General features: G+C 40.1%; 1 protein-coding gene across 1 annotated transcript; it reads left to right on the plus strand.

Moving 5' to 3' along the window:
* Positions 1 to 19,237, plus strand: cald1b (caldesmon 1b). Its single transcript, XM_085357605.1, has 16 exons — positions 1 to 74; positions 3,031 to 3,156; positions 3,686 to 4,016; positions 4,139 to 4,180; positions 4,269 to 5,054; positions 5,439 to 5,474; positions 5,563 to 5,630; positions 5,765 to 6,011; positions 6,142 to 6,267; positions 7,237 to 7,280; positions 7,379 to 7,457; positions 8,542 to 8,673; positions 8,747 to 8,914; positions 10,511 to 10,582; positions 12,104 to 12,135; positions 19,032 to 19,237. The coding sequence occupies exons 1-15, from the start codon at positions 1 to 3 to the stop codon at positions 12,131 to 12,133; spliced, it is 2,361 nt and encodes a 786-aa protein (XP_085213731.1). The 3' UTR covers positions 12,134 to 12,135; positions 19,032 to 19,237.
* The last annotated feature ends 433 nt before the right edge of the window (positions 19,238 to 19,670 follow it).

Consider the following 19,670-nt stretch of genomic DNA (forward strand, 5'->3'; position numbering starts at 1 on the left):
ATGGATGACGACTTTGACCGCCGCATGGAGCTGAGGAGGCAAAGGAGAGAGCAGATGCGCCTTGAAGCTGAAAAGTGAGTAATCCTGTAAAACCTGCGCAAAACAACACATGCACACACACACAAAAGACACAGTCCTGAGCATGCAGACTTAAAATTACAAGTGAAACTCACAAAAAAAGGGTGAATGCACTGTGAATATCAGAACATCTTACACCACATCATCTTAAATTAAAGCCTCATTAGCATTGTTAGCATGCAAAGTATTTGTGTCGGCTCACAAAACAAACCGGATAGATTTTATATTTGATTAGCAGGGCCGACTCACCCACTCCGAAACACACACACACACACACACACACACACACACACACACACACACACACACACACACACTTTTTTTTTTAGTTTTTAAACAGCAGCTGTTTCCCAGTCACATCTGTGGTGACACTTTTAAACCCTTGGGTGCAGTGAGCCATTCTGAAAACATTAAACAAGATGTTCCTCTTCTGATCGGTCTTCTGTGCCCTCCGATGATTGGTTCGTCTCATGGACACATGCTCAGTGAGCAGGCCTTTCTATATATGCATACTATATGTTGTTTGATGTATGGAAGGATGCATGATGGAGTTTTTTGTCTCCACACGGAGCAGAAGGAAGAGCCGATAATGGCCCAATGATCTCCACACTATCCTGAGCTCATTAAGGGGACCGTCATCTGTGCTGCTGTTTGGGTTTACCTTTCATTCTCTGTTGTTTCATTCAGTCTCTTTCATGTGCTCAGTAAATTAAACAATAATGTTTAAAAGATGGTGCTGATATCCACCCCAGTGGTGTAAAGTAGAAGGTTTGTACTTGCTGTGACCTCAGGTGGAGTAGAAACAAAGTGAGAGATGCTGACACTTAAAGATGTCAGAAGTGTTTAATCGCAGAGCTAATTAAACTGATGATCAAACACTGCGGTCACTGCATTTTACTCTCTGAATGGATTTGAAAAGATTATGATCACTTTAATCCTTTATGTGATCATATAATCAAGATGTCCAAACATAGCCCAGCATGTTGTGCTTTTTCCAGTCGGGTGCTGTCATATCAGATGTGCCATCAGTGCCCAAGCAACGAAGAGCATTCCTTGCAATTTTCTCACAGCCGGCCATGCCAAACCAGCCTGCCCTTCCTTTTATGCCTTCCAGTTCCTCTCCAAACGCTGCCGACACTGGAATGTTTTGACTGTCATTTTTATTCCAGTGCATAATAGCCTGCTCCGAGGGCTTCAGACTTACACTGCTTGAGCTGAGCTTTTTAGCCTCTTTCCTTCATTTCACTCAGCACCTCTGTTAGCCAAGTAGCTCCCATCATATTTCCCCTCATTTATTATGCTTCGTGTCCCTCGGGCTGGTTGTCTGGAAATGTAACTGTGACATTTTGACAGCACTCAGTCAGGAAGCTTCAAGCTTTGGCTGGGGTTCTCTCTAATTGGATTGCTTCCTCACTGATTTCTCTAGGTGATCCGTGCCACTTGGAGAAATCTTTGCCTGTGGATTTATTGGCTTTCCGCCTCATTTGGGTCTTTGTTGCTGTTTTAAAGACAGAAAGGATTCTTGCGGTTGCCTTCCACCTCTCGCAACATCTGTAAAAGATTGCCTCGCAGATTCAGGAAGAGCAGAGGGAAATAATACCCATGTGCTATCAATGGACCATTTCAAGCTCCCTCTCTGTCTCATAAAGCCTGGTAATACTTAAAAAGATACTCCCAGGCATGTTGAAAGATTAACTGTGGAAGCATTCAAAGCTGACAGGAGATATGGGGTTGATGGAGAGGAACAGCATTGTTCTGCATCCCTATTCTGTTGCTTTTTCTCCCTTTTTCATATATTACATGTTGTAGTATTAAGTCCCAAGTGAGCCAGTCTTTTGAAGTACACGCATCTTCTTGGATGTGACATTTGCATGTGTAGCACGTGTGTTTATAATTATTTCTTATAGACTATTTTCCTCTCAGTTGTGGTATCTCAAATCTTCATCGTGTCTTTTAAAATCAGCTTTAGATGGTATGGCTTTAGCTTCTCATGTGGTCAACATAAAAATGTCACATATCACATATTTCTTTTGGAGGAAATTGTGTTTTTGATTTATGTGAAGTTTTTTAAATTTTTATCAGGAAAAACACTTGTTTTGTCACTTTAGGTTTCTTAAAAACATAAAATAAAATGTGTATGGGAAACTCCACTCTACACTAAAGCCTTACATAACATGTCATAGTGTGTCACAAGTAAAGTAGGCACAACCACGAGGTCCATGGAGCTCAAAGCATTTACAGTTAGGTCCATAATTTGTTTTCATCTGTTCATCTATACAGCGTCAAAGTGAATTTGCAGTCAGCTTTTAATACTAGTACAAATACTAGAAGAGGAAAGTACCATTGGGAACGATCCAGCATTCTCACGTAGGCAAACGTGTAGTAAAAAGACAGAGACAGGAAGTTAAACTAATAGGCATACACAAGCAAAGTGATAGGCAAAAAACAAAAAACAAAACATGAGCCGAAACTATATCACAAACTCCAAACCAAGGCATTTACAGATTCAATAAAGGACTAGATGTTACAATCTCTGATAATGCATTGCTTCAAATGAAGAAAGTCTTGAGGGATGGCTACTATGAAGAAAGGCAGCCTGAAAGCTTTACCAGCGGGACACATCATCAGTTGTGGCTTAACTTCACAGGGTGTTTCGGGCCTTTTATCACAAATTATACCAATTTTATTTTCTGCTTCTTTTAACTTCCTTGGTTAGGTTTAGGGATTAGAAATCTGATCTAGAGTATAATTTTTAAAGACAGCTCATCAATAGTGGACCTTGGATTCATTGGGTGTTTTAGCCATTAACACTAGACAGTGATATTTTAGCACAAAAGCTGCCATTAAGCCAAAGTAGCTTTCACGTGGATTGACGTGTTTTCATGGTTTAACCCAAAAAACTAAAATGCATTTTAAACAAAAGACTGTAATTCTGCACATGTGCTCTTTCAGAACAGGTAACACCAATGATGATGATGAGGAAGAGGCTCGGGAGCGAAGGAGACGCGCAAGGGAGGAGAGAAAGAAGATGAAAGACTCAGAGGAATCTGGTACGACTGAGGTGATCGACAATAACAGGTAAGATGTGTAGCCATCATCTAGAATGAGGTTAAATAAGTAACTTCCCATTAGGGGTTTTCTTAATGAAAAAAACTTTTTTTTGACGTATGAAAAATAAATTTACACACAAGTTGAATTGTTGTGTATAAAAGCAGCACATTTTATTACCTTGGCCTATTGCACAAATTAACTGTGTCACAAAAAACAAAAAAGTGTTTTTTCATTTAATTTTATTCAAATGCTTTTTTGTTCCTGCGTAAGCGTCACTGAGAGAGAGAAAAAGAAAAACGCAGCAGCTCTACAGCCTATCTAAGTGTTTGGTATTGATAAAGCCCTCCAGCCTTAATATTTGGAAAGCTCCAGCGGTTGTGAGGTTCTTGGATTGATGTTTTCGCTGGTTAGCCACAGGAGAAAATTCCACTCAGAAAGACTTGTGGGTTCATCACACTTGATCAGACCAAAACATTTGATAGCAGCCAAGATTTTGAGGTTCGACTTTGATTGAATTTAATCTTTGGTGTTTTGTTTTTGTTCTTTAATTTTTCAGCGTGACAGAGACAGAGTCCTCCACGGCCGTAAACGAAGGGGCAGATGATGATCAAGCTTTGCTGGAGCGCCTCGCCAGAAGGGAGGAACGCAGGCAAAAGAGGATGAAGGAGGCCATGGAGAGACAGAAGGAGCTCGATCCCACAATTGGCACCACCAATGGCACAGACGTCACATTGGAAGAGCAGACTTTCATCAGCATCAGCAGGCAACAAAATACAGAGGAGGAGGAGGAGGAGGAGAAGGAGGAGGAATCTGCCCAGGAGGAGGTGACGAGAACTGATACTAACTCTTGGAGGAAAGAAGAAGAAGACACAAAGGAGGACGAGAAGGTAAGATGTGTTTCAGCCTTTTTGTTTGTTTTATAAATTATAATGTATTTACTGGGGAAAAAAGTTTTTATATTGTGATTTTTTTTATTGATTAATTGATTTATTTTTGTTGTGATTGTCAGGAATCTGTTGAAGAATCAAGAACACAAACAACAGAAAATGAGGTAGAGTTTTATGTCTTTTTACCTCTTTTAGACTCATTAATCCAACTCCATAAAACTGACGGGAAGTAAATTTAATTTGTTTTTGTAGGAAGAGACTGAGGAGAAGGCTGCAGCAACAGAGGTGGACACTGAGGAGCCAGGTTTAGAAAATAAAGATGCTGAAGATGAGCCTGCGCCTGGTGTTGACAATGAAGAAGAAGAAGAAAAGAAGAGGCAAGAAGAAGAAGAAAAGCATCAAAAGGAAATGGAAGAAAAGCGGAGGATAGAAGAGGAAGAAAGACAAAAAAGGGAAATGGAGGAAAAACTCCAGAAGGAGGAGGAAGAAAAGACACTAAGGGAGGAGGAGGAAAGGAGAAAGAAGGAAGAAGAGGAAAAACAACAGAAGGAAACTGAGGAGAGGCTTAAACAAGAGGAAGAGGAAAAACAAAAACAAGAGATGGAGGAACAAATGAAAAAAGAAGAGGAGGAAAGACAGAAAAGAGAGCTGGAAGAGAGACAAAAGAAAGAAGAGGAAGAGAAGCAGAACACCGAGGTGGAAGAGAGACTGAGAAAAGAGGAAGAGGAAAGGCAAAAAAAGGAGCTGGAGGAAAAGAAGAAGAAAGAGGAAGAGGAAAAACTGAAAAGGGAAATGGAAGAAAAGAAAAAGAAAGCAGAAGAGGAAAAACGAAAGAAGGAAATGGAAGAGAAGAAGAAAAAGGAGGAAGAGGAGAAACAAAGGAAGAAAGAAGAGGAGGAGAGACGAAAAAGGGAAGTGGAAGAGAAGAAGAAAGTAGAGGAGGAAAAAAGGAAAAAGGAGGCTGAAGAGAAGAAGAAAAAAGAGGAAGAGGATAAGCGCAAAAAGAGAGAGATGGAAGAGAAGAAGAAGAAAGAGGAGGTATTGATGGGATTTGTGGGACTTTTGTGTTAATGTAACTATTTGCAAAGTAAAAAAACACTCTTTATTTATGTGGGTTTGTTCTTGCTTTGCTGTGTGATGTGGTTTTGTGGTTTGGTCACAGATCACAGTGCAGTCGCAGTGTTTTGCTGGAGGTGGTGATATCAAGGATGCTGCAGTGTCATAGCTCTTTAGCTTACATCTGCTTTGCATTCACTACCAGTACTCCACTATTGTTTGATGGCCTTTGTCCTGTGTGTGTGTGTGTGTGTGTGTGTGTGTGTGTGTGTGTGTGTGTGTGTGTGTGTGTGTGTGTGTGTGTGTGTAACACTGGATGCTTGCTGATCTTTTCTTTCTCTCTTATTTTCACATCTTCGTGTGAAGGAGGAGAAGCCGAAGAGATTTGGGTTTAAGGAGAAGGTAAAACAATACTAGCTGTCAATATTCAATATGTGTTTATTTTTCTTTTATGGAAGAAAAACTTTTCTTTTCCCGTCTTTTTTGAAAGATTGAACCAACCAAACAGAATGGAGCTGTCATTGAAAGTAAATTAAAGAAAACAGAAAAGACATCAAGGTACATCTTGGCAAACTGTCTCCACAATGTAATGGGACCACTGCTTATAGACAGTCAATGATTTTGATCACTGTTAAGTCTAATCTGCATATTTTAACATGTGAATTAAATAAACTGTGCCTGTTTGCGAGCAGGGACAATCCGCCCTCCACTAAAGCAGAAGACCTGGAGCGACAGGAGGCTGAGCGAAAACTGCAAGAGCTGAAGCGCAGACGAAACAATGCGGAAAGTGAGGAGTTTGAGAAGATGAAGCAGAAGCAGCAGGGTGCCGAGGCAGAGCTGGAGGAGCTGAAGAGGAAGAGAGAGGAGAGGAAGAAGATCCTCGAGGAAGAGGAGAGGCAAAGGAAACAGGCGCTAGAGGAAAAGAAAGCCAAGGAGCAGGCGAGGATGTGTTATTTGACATTCAGGGGTTAAATATACCAATTTAAGACAGTGCATGGGTTTGGATATGTGCTATTTATCATATGTGTGGCTACAGAAATGTGACAGCAAAATGGGGCTTTTGTAACAGGAGGAGAGAAAGAGGATGAAGGAAGAAATAGAGAAAAGGAGGGCGGAGGCTGCAGAGAAGAAGAAACAGATGGAGGAGGGGTCTACAAAACCAACCTTTACTATCAGTCCCAAAGGCTCCTCTAAGGTGAGTGTCTGAGAATTGGTTCGTACGGCTTAGTTGTCACACAAGGTTCACTGAGTTGAGTTTACACACACAGTCTCGGTTGTATTTGCCCAGATCCTGCAAAGCCAGCTAAACATATGGCCACTTATCCACAGTAGAAACAAAAAGTGTCTGTGTATCTTTTTAGAGTAATTTAAATAAATGCTTTATTATACTTTGAGCACTATAATAATAACAAACTTTGAAGTCATAGCCAGATATCTGAAAACCCAGCTGAATAGAGAAAAATGCTTTTATTATAACTTGTGTGAGTAAACTCTTGAAAATAGTGACACTGTAATAGTACAGGCTGTAAAATATAGCTGTCTTGTATAAATAATGTATCTGGTTTTTATAAACTTTTATGTAATTGAAAGAAATTCCTTGAGTTTTTTTTTTTTGTCACCATGAGGTTGGAAGGCAACCAGAGACTCAACGACATGTACTAAGCAAATAACACACTGTTTCATTTTCAAATCTAGGTTTTCTCACATACTGTGAGATGATTTGGAGTGCTGCCTGGTTCATTTTGTTACTTGATGACAGAGCCAGCCAACCTGTTTCCCCCTGTTTCCATGCTTTGTGCGAAGTGGAGCACAGATATTGTTGTTCTCCCTTTATGGTCAAACATTTTTTCCTGACTACTGTTTTTGTTCATTTGGCATTCCCTTATCAAGTTCTGGTTTTAATTCCACTGATATAAGCTGTATGCTATTGATTAAAAAAAATAATGACACCTTGTGGTGCAACGCTACCATAGCTTTTTTTGTAGAGTGTGTCTTTTGTCGTGTCCCCCCACCTCACAGCACTGACCGGTCATGGCAGATTGCTGCCCCTTCCTGACTGTTCTTCTGATTTGGCGCTATATAAATAGAATTGAATTGAGTTGCAGAATGTGATTTGTGGCTTTGAAACGCTACTTGGTGTAAAAATCCACATTGTTTTGTGCAGATTGGGGAGAAGGCAGAATTCCTCAGTAAATCAGCCCAGAAAAGGTAAGCCACAAAAAAGATTTTTTTCCAGTACAAGAGAAAACGATAAATAAGTGGTTGGTGGCTTTTACTAATGCCCAGTGCCTGGTTCATCTGTGCAGCACCACAGCCAGAGTGTCACACACTCCTATTGTCTCCAAGATTGGCAACAGAATGGAACAATACACTTCTGCCATCCAGGTGAGAGCTGATCTCTATGTTAAATATTAATCACCATCCTTAATAAAGGTAGCAGTAATAGTCATGTTTTATTTGAACATATATTCTTTTAAGTTGCAACCAATGCAACAACCTTAAGATGGTCCATTTGAAGTCAGAGTATGATGCATCAGCTACACGAGAAACACATTTTTCTGGTGTAAATGGTTTAAATGGAGCAAGTCTCACATCTTATGTATGGTTAAGTGTCATCGACTCATCTCTATTAATGGGTCAAACCAGGCTGAGAGGTGAAGTGTAGTGTTAGTTCAGTCAGATGACACAGTCAAGCTCAACCCACGGTTCATAATGACTCACATTCAGCACATCCAGTAGACCTATTTCATATGAAATAGAAGGTAAACACAGGTATTATTAATCACACCAATTAAGATTCTCCACCTCCATGCACATAGATGGGTGGGTAGGTCCCAGAACAGAGCAATACTTCCAAATATAGGTTGTAGATGGAAAGAATAATTATTTTTAACTAATGTGAGTCTGACTAAAATGGTAATGGAAAAAAAAGCTGGACAGTAAATATTTGTTAAGACTGAGGAGCCATCAAGATTTAAATTTAGATAAGATTTAAAATCTTATCTAAGTAAATGTAGCAGATAAAATGTTCAATGTTAGCCTGCGAATTTGAAATATACACATATGAAGGGTGTATATTTCAAATTAAATATGTGTAGATTAAATTTTTTTTTTTTTAAAGCTGTATTTTCTTCACTTGGTACTAAATGATTAAAAGTTACAGTTAGTTATATTTGTATTGCAACATGGACCTAATGTCAAAGCTCTGAAAAGTGCCGATCATCATTTTGAGGCTTTTTATCTCAGTAAATAGTAGAATAAAATTGATAAATTGAAATGAAGCACAGTTATCTTAAAATTGTGCTTAAGTACATTAATGTTCTTGGGTAAATTTAAATCTATGTTGTTATTTGTGTCCCTGAGCTTGCTCCTGTGTTTGCCCATGTAAATGTAACTAAATACATCTTTGGGTGCCTAGAAAAGCGCTATATAAATGCAGTCCATTATTATTATTATTATCTTTTTACAGGGAAACAAAGATGTAAAATCTCCCAAGTCTCCAGTGGCAGATATTCCTACGGGGGGAACACGCAGCATCAAAAGTATGTGGGAGAAAGGCAACGTGGGCAGCACCTCTGAAAGTCCCTCACCTGCAAACAAGGTAACGGAGAATGAGACAGAAAGAGGCTTAGTGTGGTTTAGTGTGTGATTGCATATTTAAAGTGTTTCTTCAGCAGGATGTGGCCGGTATCAAAGGAAGTGTGACCGGACGTGTCAACAGTTGGACAGGAAAGCCGGCAGAAGGCGAGAAGACAGTAGCGCCAGCACCTGCAGCAGCAGCACCGGCACCAGCGCCATCAGCAGCTGCAAAGCCAGCACCAGCAGCAGCAGCAAAGCCCGCAGTAAGACCTGATAAATCCTTGCCGTGATCACACATCCACACACTATTGTAAATCAGACGCCAGTCTTCAGCAGAGTAATCCCTTGATATTCTGCACATGCTGATGTGCTCATTTGCACATCAACATGCCTGTCCTTTGTTGGCTGCAGCCTTTGGGTCTGCACTCCAGGGCTGGACGGTGCTGCTGTCTTAAGTCTAGCAGCACCACATGGAGAGTTTACTGAACAGCATATGCTGTCATGGCTTTCTCTGAGTTCTTGTACACATGATGGGAAAAGCTTCAATTAATTTATTTGACCAGGAACCCATGAGAAATCTTTGTACAGAAGCAAAAAAAAGTATTTATCTATTGCAGACAACAGAAGAGCCATGAAACACCTTTCCTTTTAACATAATTTATTTTGTATTTAAATCCTATATTCCAGAAAACTGCAGTATTTTCAAACAGAAATCTCAGTTTGCATTTAACTCTCCCTGAAATGCATGTTTTAGTCCTACTGATGAGTCCATACTTTGAGTGTCCTTTGGAAAAGGAGGAAAGGGTCATATCTATTCATAGCTATCACATATTATGACATGTCACAACAAGTAGATGGAAACTTAATGATTTAATTTGTTCTCTTTATGGTCATATAGCATAAATAAATGTGTACTAGGGTAGTCAGTGAGCACTGTGTCCTCTTCTTAAAGTCAGACACCAGCTGCTAGTAAAAACTGTCTGGAGACACATTCATGGGGAGTAAGGTTGGTAGATGACGTGTGACATTGTTCTTAAGCAAAATTTATGAGCAAGATAACTTTGGTATCAAATATCTTGGCCAGAGAAGTGCTGTAACCTTGCTGTTACTCTTGCAGTAACACTTCCCCCTGATGGGTTGAAGCTGTACCGCAGTCTGGTGCATGTGTGGATATTAGCATTAAATCTTTACTGTGTCTTTACTGTGCTAGTGGTATTTTTCAGCCTTTCTGTCCTCTTTAATTGTGCTCTTTCCTTCAGCTATCCTCACTCAAGCTTTTCCTGCTGCTTTTTGTCTGCTCGTCAAACTGGTAAAGGTTTTGCATATACTTCACCAATATCACCAGTAATAACCAGAAGCCTAATAAATATGTTTGGGAACTGTATTTGCATCCATTGAAGGGAAATCATTTGGTACATTTACTCCCTGGACATTGATGACTTCATACTTCATGTGATGTTAGTTTTTAGTTCTCCTTTGCTTAAATATGTCACTTAAACCCTTTACTAAGGAATCACTGTCTTCTCAGGATGAAAGCAGTTCTATAAAGCCCTTCAAATCTGTTAGAGGACCGATAAGGAAAGCTCTCCAATGTTTTACAGACAGTCCAAGTTATTGCTACTTTTTCTCATTCCTCACCATAAAAATGGTCACACTTTCAGTTATCTGATTTAATTTAAAGTAGGTTGAGGAGAACATTTGAGACAATTTACTCATAGTACCTCTGTGCTTTCTGCTGAGAAATTTCTTTGGATAAAAGCTTCTTCTTTTCTATACTTTTTGCTTAAGTAGCTGATCTAAATATTTCTTCTGGCACTTCCCAGGGCTAACAATCTTTTTGTGCATTTTGTTTGTGACAGGATGTGAAACCAGCTGATGTGGGCAATAAGCGTGGCATGTGGGAAGCAAAGAAGGGCTCTACGCCTGGAAAGGTAAAGACACAGACACTGTTCTTTGAAGGGGCAATGTTAGTGTTTTAAAGGATTTACAATGATGTGGTAATAGTTGTTATTCTTGATGTAGTCTACCTAATACATGAGTGAAAGTGGTCATTTGTGAAAATGTGACTCCAAGCTGATGTTACTTATTTGGAATCTTAAGTAAAAACATAAGATACACGGCTGCTCCAGTAATTCACTCGTTCCACATTTTGTCATGTTATAGTCTTATTTGTGTTTCACCTCAAAGTTCTACACACGATACACCATAATGACGAAGTGAAAAAAGATTGCTTGAAATTCTTGCAAATTTATTACAAAATATAATAAATAAATAAAAATACTCAAAACTGAGCTCAGATGCATCCTGAGCATCTGTCACATCTTTCTACAACTTAACTGGAGTTCACCTGTGGTAGATTCAGTTGATTTGACATGATTTGGAAAGGCACACACTTGTCTATATAAGGTCCCATACTAGACAGTGCACAAACCAAGCCATGAAGTCTAAGGCATTGAGCACAGATCTGGGGAAAAGTGCAGAAATTTCTCTGGCCACTGATGGAGGCCACTGTGCTCCCTGGGAGCACAGTGGCCTCCATCACCTGTAAATGAAGAACTTTGGACTCTTGGTAAAGTTGGCTGCCCGGCCAATCTGAGAAATTAGGGTAGAATGGCCCGAGTCAGCGACTTGACCAAGAACTCGATGGTGACTTTGATAAAGACAGGAGAACCTTCCAGAAGGACAACTATTTCTACAGCACTCCAGCAATCAGGCCTGTATGAGTGGCAAGATGGAAGCCAATCCTCAGCAAAAGGAATATGACAGCCCACCTGGAGTTTGCCATATGCTTACCTGAAGGACTTTCAGACCACAACAAACAAAATTCTCTGTTCTGATGAAACAAAGATCGAACTCTTTGGCCTGAATGCCAAGAGTAATGTCTGGAGGAAACCAGACAGTGCTCATGGCCGGGCCAGTGCCATTCCTATAGTGAAGCATGGTGGTGGCAGCATCATCCTTTTGGATGTTTTTCAGCAGCAGGAACTGGGAGACTAGTCAGGGTCAGAGAAAAGATGAATGCAACAATTTACAGAGATGTACTTGATGATAAGCTGCACAAAAGCACTCTGGACTAGGGCGAAGGTTCATTTTCCACCAGGACTATGACCCAAACCTCTAAGATCATATTGAAAAAGACTTGAAGCTGTAACTGCTGCCAAAGGTGCTTCAATAAAGTGTTGAGCAAAGGCTGTAAATCCTTATGTACATGTTATTTTTTTTATTTTTAATACATGTCAGAGAATGTATCAAGCTTTTTTTTTTCACCTTCACCTTCATTATGGAGCACTGTATGAAGAACTTTGAGGTGAAAAATTAATTTGATCCATCTGGAACAAAATATGGAAAAAAGAAAGCACTGTGAATACTTAGATGATAATTTGCCTGAATACCAGTAGATGATTTGTCTTCCCTCATTTATTTTGTTTCCTTTATTCCTTCTGCTTGCACAGGTGGCTGTGGGAGGCAAGTTTTCTCGTTAATGGTAAGCTTCTGAAGTGACTGTATGCAGTGGTCAAATGTAACTAAGTACCCTTACTCAATACTGAACATTTATCATTGCACAAGTAAAAATAAATAGTCTAACATACAGTAACACTTGTGCATAACTATAATATACCACTAAAAGAGTTTAATAGTTGTTCCTTGTTTAATGTCAGAGAAAAGGTTTAACAAATACTAAACAGATAGACTCTCTTATGGTAGAGTTAATATGAAGTGACACCTAGCTAGCTTACAGAGATGGGAAATTAGGGCAAACAACCGATCATTTAAAAAACAATAGTTCAAAGTTCAAACTTATTTATATAGCAGTTTTAAAACAACAGGTGTTGACCAAAGTACTGTCCAATAACATGGACAAGGCAATAAATATAAAAAAAAAACAGAATAGTATTTTAGAAGAGAATAAAATCATAAAAAGAGAATAAAATCATAAAAAGAGAATAAAATCATAAAAAAGAATAATAGTAACAAACTCATGATGAATCAAAAGCCAGAGAATAAAAACGGGTCTTTAGACGACTTTTAAAAGTATCCAGTGTTGGGGAGGATCTGATAATCAAAGGCAATGTATTCCAAAGTTTGGGGGCAGTCACAGCAAATGCCCGGTCTCCTCTGTGTTTTAATCTGGACCTAGGGATAACCAAAAGCATTTGGTCTGCAGACCTCAAGGATCTTGGGGGAGAATACCAGGTTAGGAGATCAGCAAGATATGTAGGGGCTTTCTTTGCAAGCTCCTTTGACAGCAAGATATGTAGGGGCTAGTCTATGCAACGACTTAAAAACAAGTGTTAAGATCTTAAAGTCAATTCAAAAGCTGACTGGCAGCCAGTGTAGTGATGCAAGTATAGGAGATATATGATCTCGCTTGTGTGTGCCAGTTAGGAGCTAGCTGCAGTCGGCCAGTTGATGAAGAGGTGACACCAGACTAGAGACTATTACAGAAGTCGAGGCGAGATGAGATGAAGGCATGGATCGCTTTCTCAAAATCTCTGAAACAGAGAAAGATAAGATAAGATAAGATAAGATAACCTTTATTAGTCCCACATGTGGGAAATTTGTTTTGTCACAGCAGGAGTGGACAGTGCAAAAGTTATGAGGCAAAAATTAGAATACAATAAGAATAAATACAGTACACAACTGTACAGAATAGAATAAAATAAAATACTATATACAGTAGAATAAAATAAAATAAATATACAATAAGATAAAAATAGAATACAAATACAAATACTATATACAACTGAGTAAAAATACAACGATGACAGAAAGGATTATTGCACTTAGTATTATTGCATATGTATGGATGTGTGTGCTTGATCAGTTAAAGTCTTTATTATGGAGTCTGACAGCAGTGGGGAGGAAAGACCTGCGAAATCTCTCCGTCCCACACCGTGGGTGCCGCAGTCTCCCACTGAAGGAGCTGCTCAGTGCTGTCACAGTCTGCTGCATGGGGTGGGAGATGTTGTCCATCAGGGATGACAGCTTAGCCGCCGTTCTCCTGTCACTCACCACCTCCACTGGGTCCAGAGGGCATCCTAGAACAGAGCTGGCCCTTCGGATCACCCTGTTCAGTCTCTTCCTGTCCCCAGCAGAGATGCTGCCGCCCCAGCAGACCACACCATAAAAGACAGCAGAAGCCACCACAGAGTCATAGAATTTCTTCAGGAGTGGGCCCTCCACTCCAAACGACCTGAGTCTCCGCAGCAGGTACAGCCTGCTCTGCCCTTTCCTGTAGAGGGCGTCTGAGTTATGAGTCCAGTCCAGTCTATTGTTCAGATGAACACCAAGGTACCTGTAGCTGTCCACAGCCTCAATGTCCATACCTTGGATGTTCAGTGGTTGCAGTGGAGAATGCTTGTGCCTGCGGAAGTCTACCACCAGTTCCTTGGTTTTACTGGCGTTGATCTGGAGGTAGTTCAGCTGGCACCAGTCCACAAAGTCTTGGGTCAGACCTCTGTACTCCTTGTCGTCCCCATCAGTGATGAGGCCGACTATTGCAGAGTCATCAGAGAACTTCTGCAGGAAGCACTGGGTGGAATTGTGGGAGAAGTCTGCAGTGTAGATGGTGAAGAGGAACGGAGCCAGAACCGTTCCCTGTGGGGCCCCCGTACTGCAGACGACCCTGTCCGACACACAGCCCTGAGTCCTCACATACTGTGGTCGGTCGGTGAGGTAGTCCAGGATCCAGGTAGTGAGGTGATGGTCCACTCCAGAGTTCACCAGCTTGTCCTTTAGAACCGAGGGAAGAATAGTGTTGAAGGCACTGGAGAAATCAAAGAACATGATTCTCACAGTGCTTCCAGCGGTCTCCAGGTGAGCGAGGGAACGATGTAGGAGGTGAATGACGGCATCATCCGCTCCAATGCCAGGCTGGTAGGCAAACTGAAGTGGGTCCAGTGATGAGCTTATTAGGCGCCGAAGCTGAGCCAGGACCAACCGCTCCAGGGTCTTCATCAGGTGGGATGTCAGAGCCACCGGCCTGTAGCTGTTGAGGTCCTTGGGGCATGAAGTCTTTGGCACTGGTACAACACAGGAGGTTTTCCAGAGCTGTGGGACTCTTCCCAGCCTCAGGCTCAGGTTGAAGAGGTGCTCCATCACCCCACACAGTTGGTCCGCGCAGGACCTGACGACCCTCGAGCTGATGCCATCTGGACCCGCTGCCTTCTTGCCATTAATCCTCCTCAGTTCCCTCCTAACCTGGGTGGTTGAGAGAGACAGGCTGGAGCCTTGTGTTGAGTGTGTATTGGATACTGCAGTTGGGGGTGGGGGGGAGTGAGCAGGGTGAATAGAGGAGGTGTGAAGTGTCTGGGCTTAACTTTTGTAATTAGGTGAAGATGAAGGAAACTGGTTATGACTACATTATTTATCTGTTTATGAAATGTTAAATTGCTGTCAAAAATCACCCCTAAATTTCTTGCAAATGGTTTTTTATCACTTTCTAAGGGGCCATGGTCATAATGGTCAGAAGGACCAAAGACAATGACCTCAGTTTTCTGTTCATTTAGATTTAGAAAATTTAGAGCCATCCATGCCTTGACATCTTCTAGACAATCAAACAGTCCCTTCAGAGGATTCACAGATTTTCATTTTAGTGGAATCTGAGAATCATCTGCGTAACAGTGAAACGAAATTCCATATTTTTTAAAAATAGATCCCAACGGGAGCATATAAATTGAAAAAAGGACTGGACCAAGGATAGAGCCCTGGGGGACCCCGCAAAAAAGGGTCGTCTTTGGAGACAATGTGTCTCTGAATCTAACAGAGAAAGTACGATTAGATAAGTAGGATTTAAACCATTCCAAAGCAAGCCCTTTAATTCCGGCACATTGTTCCAGTCAAGAGATAAGAATCCTGTGATCTACTGTGTCAAAAGCAGCACTGAGGTCTAATAATATTAAAATAACAGAATCTCCCGAGTTGGTAAAAGTTAAAAGGTCATTAGAAACTTTAAAAGAAAATAAATCTGCGTGTGATTTCAAGTGGGTTAAATTCTAGACTATTTGTCTTTATCCAGTGACTTCCTGTTCATGGAGTCTCCAATGACCAGAACCCCTTTGGTAACCAAACCAACTGCTAGCTGTAGCTTTCTTCCTTCCTTTCTTCCTTCACAGACATAGCTGTAGCTTTGTATTTACAAACTTAAGTGTGGTATAGGTCACCACTTCCTTTATCAGAAATAGACAGCCTAGAATAAAGTAAAGGGCGAATGACAACACACATTTCCTAAAATATCAAATTAGTCCTTTTGCTGGAGATATTTTTAGTGTCTCTACATTGGGGTTAGCTCTACTTTCACTCGGGCAAAGTGAATACTTCTTTTAACACTGCAAAGCTGAACATCGTACATGTTAAACCAGGGCTTTATGTTGGTCAGTCCTGGGGGAAGCAAACTTGAGATGAAGTGTGTCTGCTCTTCAAAACATGTACTGGACAAGTACAATAAGCCTTGACTGATTTATAGCCCAGCAGGAGCTCGTAACTACTACTACCCACCAACTTCTCTTTCTACCAGCGTAGCTGCTCACTGTAAATCAAATCTGCTGCTGGAGATTTTTGGGCACGGGCTCAGCTCTGTGGCACTGCGATCTATATTTAAAAAAACCCTCACCCTGACCTTGTTTCCCAGTATAAAGAAAGTTCCAGACTCCTGGGATGACTGTCATGTTTTTGCTGTGGGCTGTTCCCCAAGTTCCACCTGGACTTGGGGAACCGTGCGGAGTGTCAGAGAGCTGTCAGGCATACCAGAGTGCAGCTGCTTGATTGTAACATTACAACTGACTGCTGAAAAGGATTACTAGCCATTTAAGAAGCAAATCGGGCTCGATCACCAGGCTTATTCACTCAGCGCTAATGATAAAAACCTAAGATGAGCTACCACAGCTACATAGGACAAGTTAAAATGTTTGACTTTACAACATAAATCATGAAAAAGATATTGACTTTGGCATAATAAAGCTGCCTTGCTTCTTCGTGTTCAAATATCACGTTTCTTCTGACATGAAGGCATCAGTGCTTGGGCCAAAGTGTGAACAATAGGAGTGGAAAAGTGTTTGTCGAGTGTCAACTTCAACTCTAAATAGCACTCCTTGCTTGTAGCCTTCCAACTTCTTCATCAGAAATAGACGGCTGAGCAATGAAGTAAAGGGCAAATGACCAAGTTACAGCTTTCAGTCACAAAGCAAAGTGTCCTAACTCTGAACAACAACAACAGCGGCACTGAACATGCATTATATTGTATTTATAGAGAACAATGGTCGTGAAAGCATTGATTAATGATGCTGAGGCTAGTGGCTGATGATCTTTATGTTTTAAAGTTGACACACTTGAAGGAAAATATGCACAGTTTTAAGCTGCTTTCCCCTCTTGTATCTGTGGAAGCATTGTCTGTTAAATTGTCTGTTAAAATGTTTGAGGCCCATATCAAACATGGCCAAGTATGTCCTCCTTCATTTCTTAGTTTTTTGCATATTTGGTACACTTTCATGTTTCAGATATTCAAATAAATTTTAACAATAAGCATAAATACAAAATGCAGCTTTTAAATGAAAATTTCATTTATTAAGGGAAAAGGTTAACCAAACCAACCTGGACCTGTGTGAAACAGTAAGTGCTCCCTAAAACTAATGATTGGTTGTGTGACCACTGGCAGCAGGAACTGCAATTAAGTGTTTGTGATACCTGGCAATGAGTCTTTCACATTGCTGTGGAGCAGTTTTGGTTCACTTCTCTTTGCAGAATCGTTTTAGTTCAGCCACACTGGATGGAAACGGCCTGCTTAAGATAATGCCAAAGCATCTCAATCTGATTTAAGTCCAGACTACTCAAAACCTTCATTTTGTTTGTATTTTTATTTTGGGGGGCAATTCAGAGGTGGACTTGGTGGTGTGTTTCTTATCATTGTCTTATTGCATAACTTAAGTGAGCTTGAGCTTCAGGCCATGAACTTATGGCCTGACATTCTCCTTCAGGATTTCTGCTAGACAGCAGAATTTATGGTTCGTCAAGGTCCTGAAGTATGATCCGCTGGTATGATCTGTTTATGAAATGCTGTGTTAGTTTTATGCCAGATGTAATAGGACTCAAACCTTCCAAAAAGTTCAACCTTTGTCTATTCAGTCCACAGAATATTTTCCCAAATGTCATCAAGATGTTTTTTGGCAAATGTGAGGCGAGCTTTTGTGTTCTTTTTGGTCAGCAGTGGTTTTCTCCTTGGAACTCTGTATTGTTGAATCATGACCTTAATCTAACGAGTAAAGTCTTCTGTTCTTTAGATAGTGTTCTGGGTTCTTTTGTGACCTCCTGGATGACTTGTAGATGCATTCTCAGAGTAATTTTCGTGGACGATCACCCCTGGGAAGGTTTATCACTGCTCCAAGGTTTCTCCATTTGTGGATAAAGGCCTTCGTCATGGTTCACTGGAGTCCCAAAGCCTTAGAAATGGCTTTGTAAGCATTTCCAGACTGATAGATGTCAGTGACTTTGTTTCTCATTGTTTTTAAGTTTCTTTCTTTCTTTAAGATCTTTTAGGCTCCTTCATTTTGTGGAAGGTTGTTGACAGGTTCTGTTTGATTGACTTAACAGATCTGCCAAGAATCAGGCCTAAGTGTGGCAAGCTAAAGTGAACACAGCTTTCCAAAAAAAGTGTAAAAAAATTGTTCGATTGAGGATCTGAAAGATGTAAGTGTGACAATATGCAAAAAAGAAAATAAAAGAAAAAAGAAGAAATCTGAAAGGGGCAAATACTTTTTCACAGCATTGTAGAAATTGCTTCAGGTTGCTCTATAAAACACACCACTAAGGCAGAGTATACGAAAATAACGATTATGACCGTGACTCGTGCACCGTTACTTCAGTACAGTGTAAGCATGAAGCGTGGTGTTGGAAACAAGAAAAGCATTTTTTAGTTTTGTAATCTCAATGATTTTACTAAAGTTTGTTTTAATACCATTTAGAGGCTGATATATATAAAATAGTTTATACCTTAAAAACATGGCATTTTTTCTACTTTTCTCTATTTTAAAATATTTTTTTATTCATTAAGGGATAAAAGTAGATTTCCAACATCAAAGAAGATTTTTGTACCAACAAAATAAAATTTACAACATTTGGAATTTATTCATTGTTCAGATTTATGTATTGGTTATTGGTTATTATGCACATTGTTGTCTATTTCGATAAAATTTTAGAAACTTGCAGAAGAAATAGTAAATTTTTGTATGTAATGTAAATAATATTGTGGGATTTTATCAAGGTGATATCTGTTCTGTTTATATTCACATATTCACCTGTGGTGTCTCACCTTACTCTAACAGTGACTTTATCAGCAATGGACACAATGAGAAACTGATCTTTAATGTCTTTCTGTTTCTTTTATAGCAGGAGTGAGACCCTAACCATTGACATCCCAGTTACACCTGTTCAAACTCACACTTCTGCTGCTCTACGTTCACACCTGTTCCTCTTCAGCACGCCCGTATTTTGCATGAGGTTCGCATCACAATGAGGGAGAAGGGAATGACATAATGGGATTCCTGTGTCAAAGTCTTCCAGCTCTAGCTTTACAGTATCAGTACCTTTGCACTGCCACCTATTTTGACTTAGCCATGCTTCAAGAGTTTCATCAAAAATGAAAAGATGATGGCTTGACTTGATATGTGACTATAAGAAATTTAAAAGAATATTACACTTTCTAATTGTTTTTACATGGTTAATACTCAGTAGTAAACTAAAACTGTCCATTAGCTGTTGCTGTCACTATTTTTCATTCAAGCATTCTGCAAGTTATTTTGCTTTCAGCTCTCATTAGCAGGTCTATAATTCATATGGTGCATTTGGGCTTTGACATTATGTCATATAGCTTATACCCAGTAATTAGTATTCTTGCTTTATAGTGATACATGCACACTGCTTTTTGTGATGAAAGTTATGGTTTTGATTCCATAGAAAGTATACTGTACTCCACAGCTGGATATTGGATGAAAAGCTTGTATATAATTTACTTGTTTTGTAGGTTTT

This window comes from Diplotaxodon limnothrissa, linkage group LG7 (genome assembly GCF_057381915.1).
Source record: "Diplotaxodon limnothrissa isolate DT_005_m linkage group LG7, D_limnothrissa_male_GT1.1, whole genome shotgun sequence".
NCBI lineage: Eukaryota > Metazoa > Chordata > Actinopteri > Cichliformes > Cichlidae > Diplotaxodon > Diplotaxodon limnothrissa.